The sequence below is a fragment of the Thunnus thynnus genome, chromosome 2 (genome assembly GCF_963924715.1).
Source record: "Thunnus thynnus chromosome 2, fThuThy2.1, whole genome shotgun sequence".
Taxonomy (NCBI): domain Eukaryota; kingdom Metazoa; phylum Chordata; class Actinopteri; order Scombriformes; family Scombridae; genus Thunnus; species Thunnus thynnus.
This window is the reverse complement of record NC_089518.1, coordinates 22502269-22521138: the sequence shown is the minus strand read 5'-3', so window position 1 is coordinate 22521138 and position 18870 is coordinate 22502269. Positions and strand designations below refer to the sequence as shown.

The 18870-nt window shown below is 39.5% G+C and overlaps 1 protein-coding gene across 6 annotated transcripts in view; it reads right to left on the bottom strand.

Moving 5' to 3' along the window:
- Nucleotides 1–16306, bottom strand: part of stpg2 (sperm-tail PG-rich repeat containing 2) — a 61841-nt gene extending 45535 nt beyond the window's left edge. Inside the window, exons 1-7 of one of the 6 annotated variants that reach the window (XR_010931520.1) lie at nucleotides 16013–16303; nucleotides 15284–15387; nucleotides 14781–14948; nucleotides 12712–12879; nucleotides 9368–9483; nucleotides 7023–7138; nucleotides 2523–2626 (exon numbers count right to left, since the gene is read on the bottom strand). Coding sequence is in view for 5 of the 6 variants with exons in the window: in XM_067611310.1 (XP_067467411.1) it covers nucleotides 2523–2626; nucleotides 7023–7138; nucleotides 9368–9483; nucleotides 12712–12879; nucleotides 14781–14948; nucleotides 15284–15387; nucleotides 16013–16127 (891 nt within the window). In the remaining variant the exon portion in view is untranslated. The other 5 variants (XM_067611310.1, XM_067611317.1, XM_067611330.1 and 2 more) reach the window with 5 other exon arrangements.
- Nucleotides 16307–18870: the final 2564 nt, after the last annotated feature.

Here is an 18870-nt window from a genome sequence, read left to right as displayed (position 1 = left end):
CAAACTACACATTTTCACTTCCTTCATCTTGGCTCCTGTGAGCCTCTTAATAAACTCATCTTCACCCCCATCTAAAGAAACCCTCCACTCCCAGCACATCAATTAAAGAAGCAAAGCCCGGCTCAGTGTCTTGGATCTGTAACTTAATCTTAAATATTCCATATTGAAATCCAGTCTCCTTTGAGAAATTGTAAATTGAATATATTTGTCTCCCAGATTACGTCTGAGAAATCTTTTCAATGTGGTCTGATTGTTTTCTCTGTGTATAGGCCATTATGTAGAGTAATGCTCCTAAATTTATGGATTTAAATTTGTTTATCTTAGCCAGTTAAATCGATATTTGTGCATGATGATCTCATCCCACGGGCAGAATCAAGCCTGATCTGTAATATTATTGTAAATGTACAAGGGAAAAATGTTAAATTAGTTTTATACTCTGTCAAGCTGAATGGTATTCTATCAGCTGACCTGGAGCTACAGCAGGGCCTCCATGGGAAGGCAAAGGGAAGGAAAAAGAAAATTATTAAGGTTGTGTTAGTGTAATCGAAAGCACAGCTGATCATAACCACTTATATTAACACTTGTTTCCCAGATGCATAACCACACTCTTAAGTCAGCAGCTGTAGTTGCTCATGGATAGCTAACTGCAGCTATACTTTTACTGTTTGGTTTACTGTCAGTGCTCTAATCAGCCTAATTTCCAGCAACAGCAGGCAGCTATTTACAGCAGAAAAACTCTAAAATTCACCTGCAAATGGCAGACAGTCAAAATTAGCAAGCAGCTGGTGAACATAGTGGAGCAATTAGCAGCTAAAGAGTCAGGTATTTCACCCAGGAGCTGGTGGTGACCAAAAACAAAGCTAAAAAGGGTAAATATTGGCCTTACATTTGTCAAGTGTCCAGCATGCGTCAAAATGAACGCTAATGTTGCTTCATGTCTGCTGAATAGGCAACTAATTGCCTATCTAAGTTAACCATATCAACTTTATTAAATGATAATATGTCAATGTGGTGTTTACACCTTGGTGCACTTCTCCCAAGCGGCCTAAAATCAATTCATTTTAAACAATAAGCCTAGCCACATTAACAATATGAGGTTCCCTTTTCAGCCAGTATTGTCCACATATCCAAATAGAAAAATACATAAATAATAATAAATGCTAATGTTTATTTCTTTTTATGTAGGTTATATTTGCATATAGATGATTTTATTTAATTACAACAGGATTTCTGATGGTACGAATCGTATGTGTAAAACTGCTACAGTATTATGACATCTACTAGCAACACATAACATACAGAGAAGGAGTTCTAATGTCATGTTTGACTCAAACTTTGTTTTTTATCACATTTTATAGTATGAACTTTGAGTGATTATCATCCAATTTGAACTCGTGTGGCAAAAAAAAAAATTATTACAAACAGCATACAAGCAATTGCTGTAGTTCTGGAGTCAAAGGCTGTGGGATGAACACAAATATCAAATCAGTGCAATAAAAAGGCAAAAACTAAAAGAGAGAAAATTGAAACAGACGGTAGCTGCAGTTACAAGCACACTTTTTTTCACAATTGAAATAATTCTTCAATTGAAGATTTCGAGTCAACTGTTTACATGGGATGTAATCTAATACATTCTGGTATTTACATGCGCTGACACATTTAATCAGAACAGCTGTGTGACATGTGCAAAAGTGATGAATACATCAGGGTGATATGTCAAAATGTTCCTACCAGCCACCGTCAGCCCCACAACGGAGGGGGGGGGGCTTAGCAAGACTCAGCAGCTAGACATCTCTCCTATTTAGGAGTAGCTGAGATTGTCACTAGAATGAGAATAACTGGTCCACCATAAGTCAGTCCACCTTAAGTGAAGTGGTCAGGTTAGGCTAACCCATTGCTGTTAACTTCTGAGCTCACCTCCTTCACTTTAATCAGCAGGTGGCAAGCAGGACATGGGAACTTGGCTTCGGTCTTGAGAAGTTGCAGCATTTATTCACTGACAAATAACCTAAACTGTAAACACACTGCACTGCTACGTTCACAGCTGCTAACTTCACACACACTCTCTCTCTCTACTGTCACGTCACCTAATGTTATCCCCATGTGGGTCAAACATGTGCAGAAAGAACATGTTTATTCCAACCAGAGAGAAACAATCGGATTTAGTGTTTACATGGTTATTAGGCGCTAATATTTTCCTATTGAACAGATTATCAAAGGTTTACACAACCCCTCTCGACCTGATTGAAAATTCCTTCTGATCAGGTTAGATCGGGCCTGTCTCTTCCAATTGAGTTGGTTACATAAGGCATTTTTATTCTGACTGGGCTATTATTCTGATTATTAGTGGAATATTAGGGTCCATGTAAACGTAGCCAGTGTTGGACAAAGGCAGCTCTAAATTTGCTCAAGAGAGAACCTGCTCTGTACAATACAAACCTGATTCATCTAAAAATGTACTCGGAAGGCTTCATGCAGAGCGGTGAATGGCTCCACTGTTAACTTTTTTGTTTGCACTGTACCTCAGTCTGAGAGAGGAAGGAGCAAGTGACATTCTGCATGTTGCGACTGGACTTCATAGGCTTTTCAAATTGACCTCTGATGTCATACTGGCCTGGACCAGGAACTCCCTGATGGGAAACAGAGAGACAGAGAGAAGGGTAAATACAAGGTAATAGTTGTACTGGGATGGGAAGTGCTCTGGTAATATCAGTATTCATTCAATTGTGTCAATTATAGGAAAAGGAGAGGAGTTGTTTTGAGTCCAAATGATGAATTTCTTACCTGCTCTTGAGGTAAATGAAAAGCACACAGGAAAAGACTATTAGAGGGAACTAAGTGATGAGGGAAATGTGCTGCAATGTAAAAGAAAATGACTAAGGTGCTGTTGAAAACACGCAGGTAAAGAGCTCTGAAAGCCTTTTTACGTCTTTATTCTCCACTGAAGTCATCTGTGCTGAAGAAAAGATAGACAGACAGGAAGAGAGACTCTATACGTGTGCACATTTGCTCTTTTCATAGTCTGGAAACAAACACGTCAACTCAAGACTACTGCACCATTTCAGTGCAGTAATTACAGTAACTAGCATACCAGCTAACAACACCTCACACTAATAGAGATGCTGAGAGTGAGAGGTGAGGAAACAAACATACATTTCCAAACTCCCTAGTGCAGAGCCAGGAAATTTTTTTATTTGTGGTAAACCCACTGGCTTGTTGGGCCAGAGTGTGCAGTTAAACAACATGGATTTCTGTGGAGATTGTTAGCAGTTACATAATCTTAAAGGGAACAGTGGTGAATTTCAGCACAATATGTCCTCCCTGTGCCTTACGACAGCTCAATTTTTATTCATGAACATAGTTTCTTGTCCTCAGAATATGATATCTCACATACTGACATATATATATATAAGTAAAGCTGTTACTGGGAATGCTTTTTGCAGGGTAAAATGTTCGCTGGAGTAAACATGCTTGACACATAGAGCAAGAACACACCTTTTTTGTGACATCTGAGGCCAATATCTCTCGACATCTTTAGCCTGTGCACCTTTTCTTTGCCATTCAGAAAATTTTGAGCTACAGAGTCACTCTGTGGCTAGAAAGAGACAGTCTTTGGAATTCCTAAATGGGCACTCCACCGAGTCTACTTGTCATGGCGAGTATGACTCAGTCTGTTAAAGCTGTTGTTTAATATATTCGACGGTTGTGGAGGGAGCTTTCTTAAATTAAATAAATTGACTTGGGCTTGCATCCCAACTATTTTTAACAGAAAGCCTGTGTTACAAACTAAGACTGTGGAGTTTGAAAGATGTGGGTAATTAACCAAGCAGGGAAGGTCCAATGAAAGAGCTATCTAGTTGGATTGTGGGAAGCGTAAGATCCAGCATTTTTGGACTTCAAGTCAAAATATTATTTTTGATAATTCTTTTCTAAATCTGTATCTCGCTAGTCCCTCAACTTTACAGAAGTGTAATACTAAATCATGGGAGTACCCTTTTAAAACAACTCTTGGACACATCAAAAAAATTCCTGAATAGGTCAGATATTTTCTTTCCATCAGCCATGAGGACACAGCAGATCTCCAGGATTGGTTGAGTTCACCCCATCATTGCAAAATGCAAATAAAGTATAATTATGACACATTTAACTGAACTTATTTGACATTCGTTTGTAGATTTTTAAGGTAGAAAATCTAAGATCCAGTGTTAAGCAGTAGTGCTAAGTTTTTCTCCCCTCTATTTCCCCTTTGGCGGTGGTGTTGCCTCCCCATTCCTAAAAATAACAAGTGGTGCAAACATAACAACATCATCCATGATTATGTTAGCATGGAATTCACAACATTTTTAAGATGAGCTGACAAGTGAACTTCATATTTACACTATAATATCAAGCATTACAGTGGTACAATCCCAACTGTTATTTTCTTTTGATTGCAGAAATACACACAGTAATGGCTTCTTAAAGTGGTTTGCTCAGTCGTTGCCCTTGCCATGTCAGAATGTCTATTTAATGGGAAAATCCTACACATAGACTCTCAAACTCTATGGGACACCAGCAGCCCCAAGCCATTTGAGCCAGACTGTCTGCTGATCTCTAGGAAGTAAAGGTGTTTGTCCTGAGTGTCCCCACTGCGGGTAATGACCCATCTGGTCACTGTATGTGTGTGTGTGTGTGTGTGTGTTTGTGTATGTGGGAATACATGTGAGTTGAGGTGTCAGGTACTAATGATGACGGATGGAGGCGCAGCCATCATGGTAGGGGGTCCAAATACAGCATGGTGCACTCACACACACACAAACACTCACACAGAGGGCAAAGTTGTTCAAAGTCACAGGATAAATTATTGAAAGGATAACATTCTTAGTGAGTCTGTCTCTCAATAAATCACTCCAAAATGTCTAATGTATAATAAACTGTGCATTGTATTGAGATGCTTAATGTGGTAGTACTTCTATCTGAACCTAACAGCAGTTAACAAACAACCAAGTGAACAAATAAATAAGCTAAAATCTAAAAGATAGTTGGCAGAGCAAGATGTTCAAGGAAAGAGAGGACAAAAGGAGAGAAAGGCATAGGTGCAAGTCTTAAACATCTGGGATACATTCACCTCACTCTCCACAAATTCAGTCCCACGTTTTTCAGACTCTGCCTCACCCACTCTACCCCACCGACCAGTGAAATAAGGCATCACAAAGTACTATTTTTTTTTATTATTATTATTTTCAGGCTTTTTGCCTTTATTTGACAGACAGTGTAGAGACAGGAAGCTGGGGAGAGAGAGACGGGGGTAAGTTTTTTTTTTTTTTTCAGGCTGTTTGCCTTTATTTGACAGACAGTGTAGAGACAGGAAACTAGGGAGAGAGTGAGGAGGGGGTAAATGTTATTCTTTTTTTTCAGGCTTCATGCCTTTATTTGACAGACAGTGTAGAGGCAACAAGCTAGGGAGAGAGCAGGGGGTATGACATGCAACACGGGTCCCACGGCCAGGAGTCAAACCGTGGCCGTTGTGGTTATGTGGTAGGAGCCTTAACCGTCAGGCCACCAGGGCGCCCATCACAAAGTATTATTCTGCCAGCACACTCAAGTTCATATGCAGGTGAGTAACTCCCCTCCACTCAACCGGTTCCAATGTATCAATGTGTGTGTGTGTTTGTGCACGTATGTGTGGTTGGCAGGCTGTGGTTAAAGCTTATGTTCTACTGCCCTCTAAGGGTGAATTGAAAAACTGACAAACCATAATCAGAGAGGGAGGGGGGTTGAATTATTTCATTTCTAATCAACTGCACTTGAATAAATCCAGACTAAATCCAAAGCACTTAGTTTGACTCTCTTCTCACTGTAAGTCACGGTGCTCTATTATGACTCATTCTCAATCTGCAGTATTCAAAGTCCTATTGTGTTAAGAATTCATCTAAATCAAAGTGCTGTGAAGAATGTGGACAAGCTGTTTAACTGCTAAAGAAATGTAGTCCCTTCTTAAGCATTTAAAACTCCTGAAACATGTCAAGGCATTGCAAGCTCATTTGTACTTTGAAGTGATTACAACAACATTATAAATTATGTTAAATGTGTATAAAAGTGTTAAAGGTTAAAGGCTTCAGTAACTGCACTGGGAGAAGTAGTGCACTAAGTCTAATTTATTCATAATGTGGTTATTATGACTTTCACACAATGAAATACTCTAAGATTATTGTTTTTACAATTGTTTTACAACTGTAGGGATCTTTATATGATACAGGGTCTCCTGTGTGAACTGCTAATAAGGTAAATTTCTATACTCTTACGATCCAATACCCCAAGATTAATAAAGTGAAAAATTTCAATATACAACTTACTAAGCTATTTTTTTTAGTTTTTAGAGAAGAAAATATTTTGGATGGGCTGTCCAAATAAATTACATGAACAGGAATTTGAGCTGACCTGCCTCCTTGATTATTAATGCAAGACTGTGCAACTTTTGAAAGAGGGAAAAACAAACATTAAACTTTTCCTACAAAAACAGTAAGCCAATAAAATTCACCCTTAATCAATTCAATACACTCAGGGTTTTTTCTGCTACAACTTTACGTTGTCCACTAGCATATGATGGCTAAGGATAATTGATGTTAGCTATCTTTAGATAGATAGTTGTATAACGGACATTAGTGAGTCAGTTGCTGACTTTATGACTCTTCTCCTCCTGTAATGCTGCCAGTACACTATGTTTTGTTTACCACTGTCATGTAATTTTCACTTGTGGCCATAATGGCCGCTGTTCAACAAAATTTACATAGGCTCACTTTAAAAGGCCCGCTGCATAGTTTGGTAATCTCACACACACACGCAAACCTCCTTAATTACGTAGATGAGATGGAGTGCAGTTTGATGCAGGGACCAAGCAAAGCCCATATGTTCCCTACTGAGTAGAGCTTGATACTGAATCTCAGCCCTGTGGAGATCTTATCTCTTTTAGTTCTCATTTACACAAACCTAGCATACATAGCTCCACATGGACACAAACACCCGCAAGCACAAACACATACTTGCCTTCTTTTCCTCTTGCTTGGGCACCAGTTCATGGTAACGAGGGATGATAAGCTCAGCTCTGCCATTCTGCTCTTTTTGAAGGTTCACATTCACATAGTGTGTTTCTGGGACTCTGAGGCGGACAGAGACAATGACAATGACAACAGAGACACAGAACAAGCAGAAGAGATAAAAATAAAAAAAAAGAAAGCAGTGTTTTTTAAAGACATACAAAGCAAAGAAGACGAAAGAAGGAGGAATGGGAAGATACAATATATTGAGAGATTGGAAGAGAGATGAGTAAATGGAAAAGTAAATAGAAAGAGATAAACAAAGCAAAGACAGATGGGAGTAGAGGACGAAAGAGAGTTAGAATGAACAAGAGAGGGAGGAGTGAAGGGGAGAAAAGAAGATGAGACTGAAATAACAGGTTTGCAAGCAACTGTAAGGGGATTAAAGACAGCAGTTTTAACTCAATCAAAAATCAGATTGTATTACAGACATGTTTGTGTGGAAAGGTGAATGTCTGCCTGCCTTTGTGTGAATTATTTCTCACATGTAGACCTTTGCTTCTATTGCTCAGTCAATTCCTTTATGAATAGCAGAGCTGGGTGTGTGCCCACCAATCTAGAGGTGCTTAATAAGGCCCATCCACCATAGCAATCAATAGAATCACCATGTAAGAAATGTCAAATGTAATGCCCTGGCTGGAGGATTAAAGCAATATTTCCCTTTGGTGGAACCGCTTCTCTGTTCAAAACACATTTCTGTAATGGTGCAGACACACTGGATCCGTTGACAGATGTCAAATCGACGGATCCCATTCATTTTCTATAGAGAGCAGGAGTATCTGAATTTGCATAACCATGACTCAACCTCAACTTTATGCAAATGAGGTCCGTCCAGCGCAACGCGGGCGGCTCGTGAAACTCAGATGAAACTATGAAAGAGAGCAGTGCTGATCAAATATGAATCAAGATTCTGTTACATATTTTAGTGTACTGTTTAACTGTCAAGCCAAAACCAAGCACCGCCCAACTCGTAGTACATCTGTACACCTTACGTATTCTGCGTCCGTTTGGAACGTTGGTTGTGCACGTCCTCGTGTCCGCAAGATGCAATACACACATGAATGGTGGGGGCAGTGTAGGGGCAGTATGGGGACTTGACAGGGTCAGGGGTCAGTAGGCACCAAAGCAGCAACAACAATGGCGTAAAGTTTTGACAACAAATTAATAGACCAAATCCGCAATTACCCGCATCTGTGAAATGTGTCATTGCCGCTGCACAGCGACAAATAGAGTTTTTTGGCGGATTTTACATCATGCAAATCCAAAAGTTCTTTTTATACCTTTAGTGCTCTGGTGTGCCCTCTAGTGGAATCATCCAGTAACACACAAAGTACATAGGCAAGTATGTGAGTAATTACGTTCACAACACAGCTGGTTGTTTATATGAACATAAAGTAAAGTTTAAAAGTATATATCTCCAGCCTTAGGCCTCAAGAGCAGTGAACTTCTTAGATTTGATGCCCTAGAGTATCTAATCAAACCAACTGTTTGGCTCTTTGTTCCTGCTTCAAAATGTGAATTTGTGAGGGTTTTGCAAACACATGCATCAATAGATATCCATCAATATCTCAACATCAAAGATGATGCTACATACTTGTTTAGAGAGATTTCCCCAACATCATTCCCAAACAGATATATTACATATACATTTTGCTTTTGTTGTCTATATTTTACAAATTCAAAGTGCATGATGTGACCACAGATCATCAGAACTTACTAAATTGGCATGTGGCAGTTTATTTTACTACACTTTTTAAATATTTAAAATGTTCTGATGATGATGAAATATCGCTTCAAACCCAGTTCACCTGAGTTCACCTCAATTAAACCCTCCATTTCTGCAGTCGCCAGTGATGTCATAACTGCCTTTTGATTACTTTAATAGTAATAAAATACTGTACTACATCAGCCGTCATTGTTTATTTATTTATATATTATATATATTTATATTTTTTATAAATAGAGACAAAACAGAGAAATATTAATTTTAAAAAGATTAATATTAATTTTAAAAATCTTAAAACTGAAAGTGAGAGTTTTCGAGTAATAGTTCAGATGTTTGGGAAAAATGCTTATTTGCTTTCTTGACGAGAGTTACATGAGAAGATCAATACCACTTTCCCAGCTGAGCGAGGTAGCAAACGTCTCATCTACCTCTTAGCAAGAGAGCGAATGAGTGTATTTCCCAAAATGTGAATTGCTTTAACATGTTCTCAGGCCACTGTTATGCCAGGATGAGCAATGTTGTTGTTTGTTCATTATGCCAGTGGTTCTAAATACATGATACTCACATCTCATTGTAGTATTGTCCTGGACCTGGTCCCTCCTTCACAGTCACCACATCTCTCCTCTCTGTCATGTTGCCAAAGTGGACACCTTTATACTTCTGTGCAGAACTCCTCTCTAACTAGAGATAGAGAAAGAGTAAGAGAGGGAAGAGACAGACACCAAGAGCGGAGGTGAGGAGTCGGTGAAAGAAAGGATTGGCCATGGAGAAAGAATGAGAGAAAGAAGATGAGGAAGGAAGAGGGAGAGAGCAAGATAACAAGAGGATAAATGGATGAACAAAGAAGGAGAAAATAGCATTGACTCATTCACACTAAAGTGGTTTCTCTTCCAGCCAGAGCTCATGAAGTTGGGGCTGAATGAAATGTGAAGTTCAGCCAAATGCCAGAGTATGTCAGAGATCTAGGGGAGACCCTCCGTCTTTGCTTATCTCTCTCTCTTTTACTGCCTGATTTCCTTTGCCTCTGGCTTTTCAGATAGGAATGGTCCATTCTGCAGCTTAACAACTAGGGGAAGCTACGTCTTGAAATGAGCTGGCCAGCTATAGCCAAACACATTTTAAAGATACTATGTGGGAGATGCCAATGATTGCAAATGAACTGAATAGAAAGAAAAATAAATAAAACAAGACCACAGGGTTTTGGATTCTTACACAAATCATCCTTAAGACACAGGTCAAGTTTTACATCAATAAGACTAGTAAAGTTAGTAGATTTTCACAGTGGGCTTCCACTTAACAGTGTGGTTCCCAAATTACTTAAATTCATGTTCCTGACACTCCTTGTCTGTCAAATTTGAAAACACCTGTGCTAAAATGAAACAGACATGTAAGGAAAAAACTTATTGAATCAAAATTCAAAGTATCTAAAGTTCTTCTGTCTCTTTTCTAACTTTTTGCTTGCGCCAGCTGTCTGTTTCTACTCTGTGAGACAGGTTTTGGGAGAACTGGCAGAGAGTCTCAAAAAGTTTCAAACTCCATGTGGGGCCTGTCTCCTTATCTCAACTTCAGCAGTGACTGTAGGCCAAGATCTAAGGTTCTATCCCCTGTGATCCACCAATCCAGTTTTGAGAAAGAGAGATAGGAAACAAGGATGTTCAGATGCTTGAAGTTAAAAAGAAAAACATTACTGTTCTACATTGCATGCAGACACATACAAGTACTGTGATGGTATCACGGCTGGCATTGAGTTCAGAGGCACAAAGTGCCTATTTATGTCAAGGAGAGCTTTTAAAGGCAAAACATAAACACAGCTAGTGGCTATAAACATATTTATTCAGCTTTGATAGAAGGGAATGACAGCTTATTTATTATTTAAATGAGAATTTAAAAAAGTCAACCAGAAATAAAAGTTTTTGGTTGTAGGGTCCTGTGTGGGCAGGATCCCGCAGGCTGAAATTGCTGGTGTGCTTTCCACAAACATATACACAGCACAGCATGGGTCTGAATCTCATTCAGGTCCAGTTGGAAGGACAATCATGACCACATATCCATTTCCATCTCAGGACAAATTCTGTGTAGAGACTGACCAGTACTTGATTTCCAGGGCCAGTATTGCACAGTGTTTTACAGATAAAAATGAAATTATTATTCATTTTAGACTCTGCGACAAAGTCTGTTGATTAAAAAAAAAGCTTTGTGACTAACAAGATATACAGACAGGTGGCAAATTTGAAGAAAAACATGAATATATAAGTGAGGAAATATAATAAATAAAGATGCTCCTCCACCATCATCAAAGCACCAAATGAGGGAATATCTTTTGGAAGAATAGTGTTCACGTCAGTAGGTTTCCAGAGACTTGTAGCTGTTCTGTCAGCTTGTGGTGGCTTAACACCTTACTTAAACAAAGTAAGTCGAATCTGTCACCTATCTGTGCCTGCTTTCTCTTTGAAATTCAGAGTCAGCGCTTCTGGCATGCATATTATAATTATACATTATAATTACATATAATTTACACATACTGAGTAAAAGCAGAACTGCACAAATATGGACTTATATATAGCTCTCTCTCCTCTCATTTCCTGTCATCTATATGCTACCACCTCTCTAATAAATGCATAAAAAATTAAATACATAGTTTCTTGAATAGGCTTTGGTGAGGGAGTTGCTGCTGTTGTCTCCACTTCTATGATCTGTCATAACTAACAGTTAGCTCTTTGATTGGCCAGTCAGAGAGTGCTGTATTGTTAGCCTTTCAGTTTTCACTTTCTAAAATCTCATATTACAGAGTCTGAACTAGCAAACTATCTCATGGTCATGTTTCTAAATAATTAAAAGTGCTTTGTACTGCATTATGTCATTTTCACATATCAGCCAACATATATGACTATACCAATATATCTGTGATATGTCTGGCCAATGATATCACTACTCCACCACTCTGTTTCTAATTATGTGTACTAAGTTGTAAGTATCAGTCTATGCTGCAAAGTAATTGTTAGGTCAATACAGACTTGAAACATAAATGTATGGTGGCTGGATAAAACCAATTAAGATGTTTTTGTTTTTCTCAATAACATTCAGACAGAAAACAAAGTTATTCTGCTTTCATTTCCGTCTGATGTCTTATCATTCAAAGGTTGCCACGGCCACTTTGAAGTTACGTCCTCAGACAACCACTTAATTCCGCCTCTCTGCACTTTTGAACTCAGTTGGAGCGAAGGGAAGTGTTTGAGTTTAACGCAACGAGTGTGTCAGACACAGAGACAGAAGGGAGCAGACAGACAGAAACGGAGGCTGAACTTTCAAAGGGAGAGCAACAGAAGTTGAGACGGGAAAAAAAGAGCTGTGGATGGATGCACTGCTGATAGCCCTAAATCACAGCGCGCCTCTGTGCCTGCGCGAGTGTGTTGACACAACCTCGGCCAACACTCAAGGACGCTGTTGACTTCCTCTGGTCATTAACAGATGAAAAATGACTTAATTGAGAGCCAGACCAGCAGGCGTGTGCATTATTTTAAGTGAATATTGTAATATAGCTTGAAGAATAATTACTAATGGCTCTCTTTGTTGGCATGTAAAATGGATGAGCATTGGTGCGCTGTGGCTTTTTTAAAGTGGAGCTGCATTCATTAGCTATGGAAATGGGTTTTGGGCCAACAGAATGTGGGGGGAAGGTGGGGTGGGTGGGGAGGGGGGTTTCAGTGGTGCATTAGATCTGCCTAACACTAATGGACCTCGCCTCACGGGCAGAGTAAGTACACTCAGACACACACTCGCACAGACTAATGAAAGCACACATGCGTGCACAAATGAACACTTCACATTCTCTGATGGATGTACATTCAAACTTCAACATGAGTGTATGCGCATGTATGTGTGTGTGTGTGTGTGTGCATTCATCCTTACCAGCAGTGGATTGTAGTAGGCTGGCCCCAGGGTTGTGTCCCTGGGTGGAGGCTGTTGCTTGTGGAGCACACCCAGGGTGTCCTCCTCATAGCCATAGGCCTGGCCCGGGGAAGGAATGGATGGGATATGTGACTGACGAACCAGCCGGAGACTTTTAGCCTCCAGCCACTGCGCGGAGAGAAATAAAGCAGCGGAAAGAAAGGGAGAACGGGGGAGAGAAGTCAGGGTTTGTGATGGTGAGGATGCCCTGGCTTACAAAGTAGCTGAGCATTGCCTGGGGCCAATATAGTGTGAGACCAAGGGAGGGACAGAGAAAGAGAGAGAAGGAGCAAGAGGGGAGGTGTTGTGTGTGTGTGTGTGTGTGTGTGTGTGTGTGTGGTGTCATGCAGATAATTACAGCTAGCATAGAAGGAGGAGAGTGTGAGCATAAGCTCTATGGGGAATCCTTCTAAAGATTGGTCAGGTCTAGAGGTGAATGTTTTTAAATTCTTCCAAATTCTTTGAATTAAGTGAGCTATCGGTGTAGATGAGATAAAAGCCCTGAGCTCAGTATTAACTCAAAGCTTATCTATGTGTGTATACTCGGGACATAAATTTAACATAGCAGGCGAACACAGAGAGCAACTCAATATCGTCTGTGAGTTCACTGCAAGGTTGAACTTCATATATGTTTCACTGCGGATGAAGCTAGAGGCTAGTGGACGGGCTACACTATCGAAGATTCAACATCTTTTCTCCAAAGTTCATATATCATGTGATGTATTTTGTGAGTTCAGTGATAAAATAATTTGCTTGCTTAATACTGGAGGTGGTTTGTCTTAAACTCTCCTGAGACATTATCTTTCACACCAAACAAAAGGGTGGGTTCACTGCACTAAATGTAAATTTACAAAGCTACAAGGCTGTTGTATCTGTTGAATTTGATTCATGGCGACAATAAAACTGTCAGGAGCGCTCGCCAAAATCTACTTGTTTACGGACACCTCGCACAAAAAGGTGAGCAAAGTTTCTGGGGCTTTCAAAGAACTGTGGTGAAATGGACACGCGGTTGTCTTCGGTCTTTAGTCAGACTATGACAGAATGAGGTCTGACTCTGCGGCTGTTTATGCTTCTCAGAATATTAAGATTCACCCTTATAAAAGTTTTCTTACACTGTAACAGCGGCATAAAGAAAAACAGTACAAGTCAGAAAACTAGCTCATCGTCCCTGTGCTTATCATCCTATTGATTATTTTGAACTTGTTTCTGAGTCTGTTGCATATTATACATGACTGATACACATACACAAGGGGTTTTACATTGAAAAATGTGATACAATGACATATTTACTTTGAGAAGATACAAGAATTCATTTGTTTCTCCTGGCATGTTCAAATTATGCATTACTGAAAATGATACATTTTCAAATGTTACAGCAAATACAGCAAATTGTATTCTTTTTATAAAAACAGGAGAGAAGTAACTGTTTTGACCAAAGTCTAGATAAACTGTTTCCTACAAAGTTTTAAAATAGCAGCCTGTAATCCCCATAGATTGGTGTTTAGCGGTCTGCAGATGGCAGAACTGACAAAGATAAGGGCCAAGGTACTGGCAAGGTACTGTCTGCAAGCATTGGCAGTCGCTACATTTGGAGGAGGCACTGTTATTCATATTGTTTGTTTCACGAATGGCACAGATACAGCACATTGCAGTACACAGTGCTGAGGAGAGTTTTACATGTTATGGTTTTTTTTTTATTGTTTATGTGAAAATAAAAGTCGTGTAGTGCTGGCAGGACTGGAGGCTGGAGAGATCGGAGAGAGATGGCTGAACTTCCACCAGCAAAGAGGGATATTTGGGTTACGAAGATGATAACACATGGGACAAAAGCATGTGTTTGTGGAGAGTAGAGAAAGGCACAGTAAACAACTAAAAAACCACATCTATCTTGATGTTTTGTTCAACCTCATCGGGTTGAATTAAAGAGCAGTTTTCCATATAGACAACATACAACAGCAATTCTATTATAAATAATCGTCAGTCACTTTTCACTGCTCATTTGCTTTGTCCTCATTCACCCATATGCCTACCATTTTCCTGCCGAGCTTCTGAGACTGTCCTGCATCACCAGTCATGGCCCTGAGCGTGTTTCCTGAGGATGGCAGCACATTGTAGGCCCCGGGGCCCGGAACCTCTGACACAACCTTCTCAAAACGCTTGGAACGGTTTTGAAGACTGCGGCCACCTTGAACGTTTCGCTGAAGAGACGAGGAGGGTTAAACAGAAAGACAAGCAGAGGGAGAAAGAATGAGATTAGAAAAAAGAAATGTTATTCAGCATCAATATATAAACAGTATTATATATATATATATATATATTTTTTTTTTTTTTTTTTTTTTCTTGGTGTTAGCCAAACAATCTCCCAGTGACCATTATTACATAATACATTTCCGCTATTGATATATTTTGTGATATATGGGTGTAACAGGGAATAACTAATAACTTCAGATCAAGTGCCACCCAACCCAGTGACTCTCAGGTCAGCAGTTCTTGCCTTCCTGATGTGTGAATAACTGTCTTTATCATGCCGTACCTTAGCAGGTGAGTCGTCATACTGTCCAGGTCCTGGCATCCTTTCACTGGGCACACTGAATAGTGCCGGTCTGTTGGTCAAGGACAAGAAAGGAGCATAGCCATCTAGGGAGAAAAAAATAATTTATTTAGTTACACTGCCAGTAATGCTTTTGTTTCGGCCTCAGCCTAACCAACATAAAATGGCATATAATCACTGAAGTTTTAATGCTGCGTCATATCACTAAAAATTGTGGGCTAAAGAAGGCTGATATATGGTGGGTCGCGCGACTTTTTCAGTTAACACTTCGGCGTAAGGTTTCAGTTGTCTCCGTGGTAACCAGGCGCTAACCTCCAGTCGGCTTGTTTAGTTACATTATATCATACCGACCGGGACTAATTAAACATGGACGGTAGAGGTTATCTAAAGTTACAGACCAAAATATCAATAAGGAAGTTCAGTGAAAACTACAATCTCCATGGCGACGTAAGTAACACTACCCAATCACACTGAGCGACAAAATGTGACGGTGTCCGCGACATAACAAAATTCTCCAGGTGCGCGACATTTGATCTGTCGAGAATACGTTATTTCTGTCAACACTTACCTAAAGTGTCGAGCGACCTACCGCAAATCAGCCTTAACAGGTAGCGTGGGCTTCATTTTCTCAAAGTAGCATTTTCATCTTGAAATGACACTGCAGCATGCTACAGTTTTTCAGTCAAGTCTTGATGGTGGCTAATATCCTACCTGATATTTTAAATTTGCCTCGGGTGACTTGGTACGATCCGGGGCCAACTGTAGATGGGGTTCCACTTGTTCCACTTGTTGTCAAGAGGGTGACTCTTGGAGCGCGTCCATACATTTTTTGCCCTTAGCTACCCTACTAAAAACAAACATTCAAATGAATGAAGCTTAATTTGCAGAGGCACCTGCGAGGTTTAGCCCCGAATAGAAGAATAGCTCTCATTTGTATAGCTAAATGTGTTGAGCCACGAGGTTAAAACGTTCCTTCACTGCTCTCTTCTATGGTGCTGTGTCTTGTCTGGACTCTACGTTACTTTGCGTGCGTCGTTGCATGGATACAACGCGTCGTTACATTCTGAAGTTACAGAGCGACTGGAGTCAGATGCAGAAATAAACTGATCAAATGAGGGTACAAAAACTTATCTCCCTTTTATTATAGTCTATACCACCTACAGTTAACAAATATTCTTGCCATTTTCACTCTTTTTGGTTTTGCGTGAAATTGTGAAATCATCCTGAAATTCATTTGCACCTACTGCAAAATGTTTGAGGCTATTGCATATTAATTTAATGTGCAAACTTTTAAGGCTGAATGTTGTTAAAGTACAACCACAGCCCAATTCTACCATCTAGTGGATAAATGTGAGAGGCATGCAACCACCCATTTATCTTGTAATGTGGGCCAGTGAGTGTTCATTTAAAAGAAAAATCAACTGAATCCTCATTTTAAGATAAGACTTCATTGTCCCAGAGGGAAATTTGCTTTGGGCTCACGATGACACACAATGCTGAATTTAGAAACATTTAAAAACGTTCACCTCCAGACCTGAAAAGGATTCTCTAGAGAATTTATGCTCACACTCTCCTCCTATGCTAGCTGTATCATCTATATCTATATCTGCATAACACACAAAAACACATACACACACACATTGTCCTAAGTCGCTTTTGGGGACATTACATAGACTTACATTCATTTCCTGGAGACTTACCCCTAACCATAACCACTACTTGCCTAAACCTAACCTTAAGCTTAACTACTGACCTAAAAATCAGCTTTTCCTCAATTGGGAACACAGTTTTGGTCCCCTCCAAAGCCGTCCCCAATCAGTCTTAAGTCTGGTGTGTGTCCCTGTAACTAGTAGTAAGTCATACTCCACATAGACACACACTCACCCCCACCTTAGGGAAGTTAGTGGAGTCGCTTTAATGCATTTTTAGAGAGATGGCTTCATCGCCTGTTTCCTCATTTTCATGTGATGAGAAAAAGTTCAGCAGCATAGCTTGATTGTTTGCGCAGTAAAGACGACTGTTGCTGCATCTGGCCTTTTTGCGCGACTCTTGTCACCACTCTTGTTATCATTATTTGCAGCCTTGACCTGCTTCCTCTTGCACTATTAGGCTGCCCCACAATATTGTTAAGATTTAGATAATGAGAACTCAGGGGAAAGCCATCCAAGTAACAACTGCCTCTCTGGAATAGCACTGAAATGCATCTTTATTTGAACATCCTGTCAATTATCATAAGCAGGAGGTTTGTCCTGCATGCTGGTATTTGATTTGATTTGACAAATGGTTTTAATTCCCAAAATGGAAACTTAGTCAGAAACCAAGCATCCAATTACACAACAATAATGATTATGTTACAGAGTGCCTTTAATTAATAACATTATTCTGTGATGTGATTCACATGATTCATGATAACTGTGAGGACAACTAAGAACCGGTGCAATGAATTATAATTTTGATAACATTAAACTCTCATTTATCATAAATTATCTGTTATTCATATGATCAATCTGGTAGCCTATTTTTCCTAAAACTTGTAATTCAATTTCTCCCCATTTCTCAGCTTTCAGTCAGGACCATATTCAAAAACTTTATATTGCTCTTTAGAAAACTACATCACTAGCCAATTAGTGAAAGTACTACTAATACCACTGAAAAATCCATGAAGAAGTTATAATAGTCCATAACTTTGCTGTCTTTTCTGAAGAGTGTGTGCAAGCTGAGTTAAGAAAGCATTTTTGATCAGTTTGTTGATTAATTCTCTGGCGACATTTGCCTTGCATGTCATCAAACCATGACAAAAAACAGGGCAGGAAAGGGTATTTCTGCATTAAATGAGCTAATTATCTTGTGAAAACATAACATGGACTGGGCCTTGTCATAAATTGCCACCAATATTCTATTTCCTTATAGACAACACACAAACAATAGCTTTTTTGAAAAGACAAATAAACCTGTATTTACATGAAAAACAGAATAACACACACAGTTTAAGCCTACACAACTCACTAATATGAGAGACATGGGGTTTATTTAACTACAATTACTGCAAAATCAAATTAATTTGGTTAGCAGTAGTTTGTGTAGTTCTAGATACAGTCACAAGGACTGATACAGGAAATCCTTCCTGCCTAAAGCAATAACTCTCTAAAACACCTCATCTCTACTTGGTCTTTACTGTTCCCATGTAATGTCTTGATAACCTGCTTCTGTAACACAAGAATTTCGAAATATTTGGGATCAGTAAAGTACATCTATCTATCTATATCTATCCATATGGTGACTGAATAATGCAGGAACATGTCCTGATCCAAGCATGATGGAGTTATATGATGAAAAATGTATCTAAATATGCAGAAAACCAGAACAGAGCTTACCTGAATATGAGGCAGGTTACGGATAATGTGTTGGGTGACACAAATCCAGGGAGATAATGCTATTTGTCCAGTAGAGAGCAGCAGCAAGCTTGAGATGAGTTTATATACCTTCATATTCATATGAAGACAGGAGATGCTTTTGCAGGTTACCGGAAATGTCAAATGACACCCAGGATATACAACTGTTTGAAACAG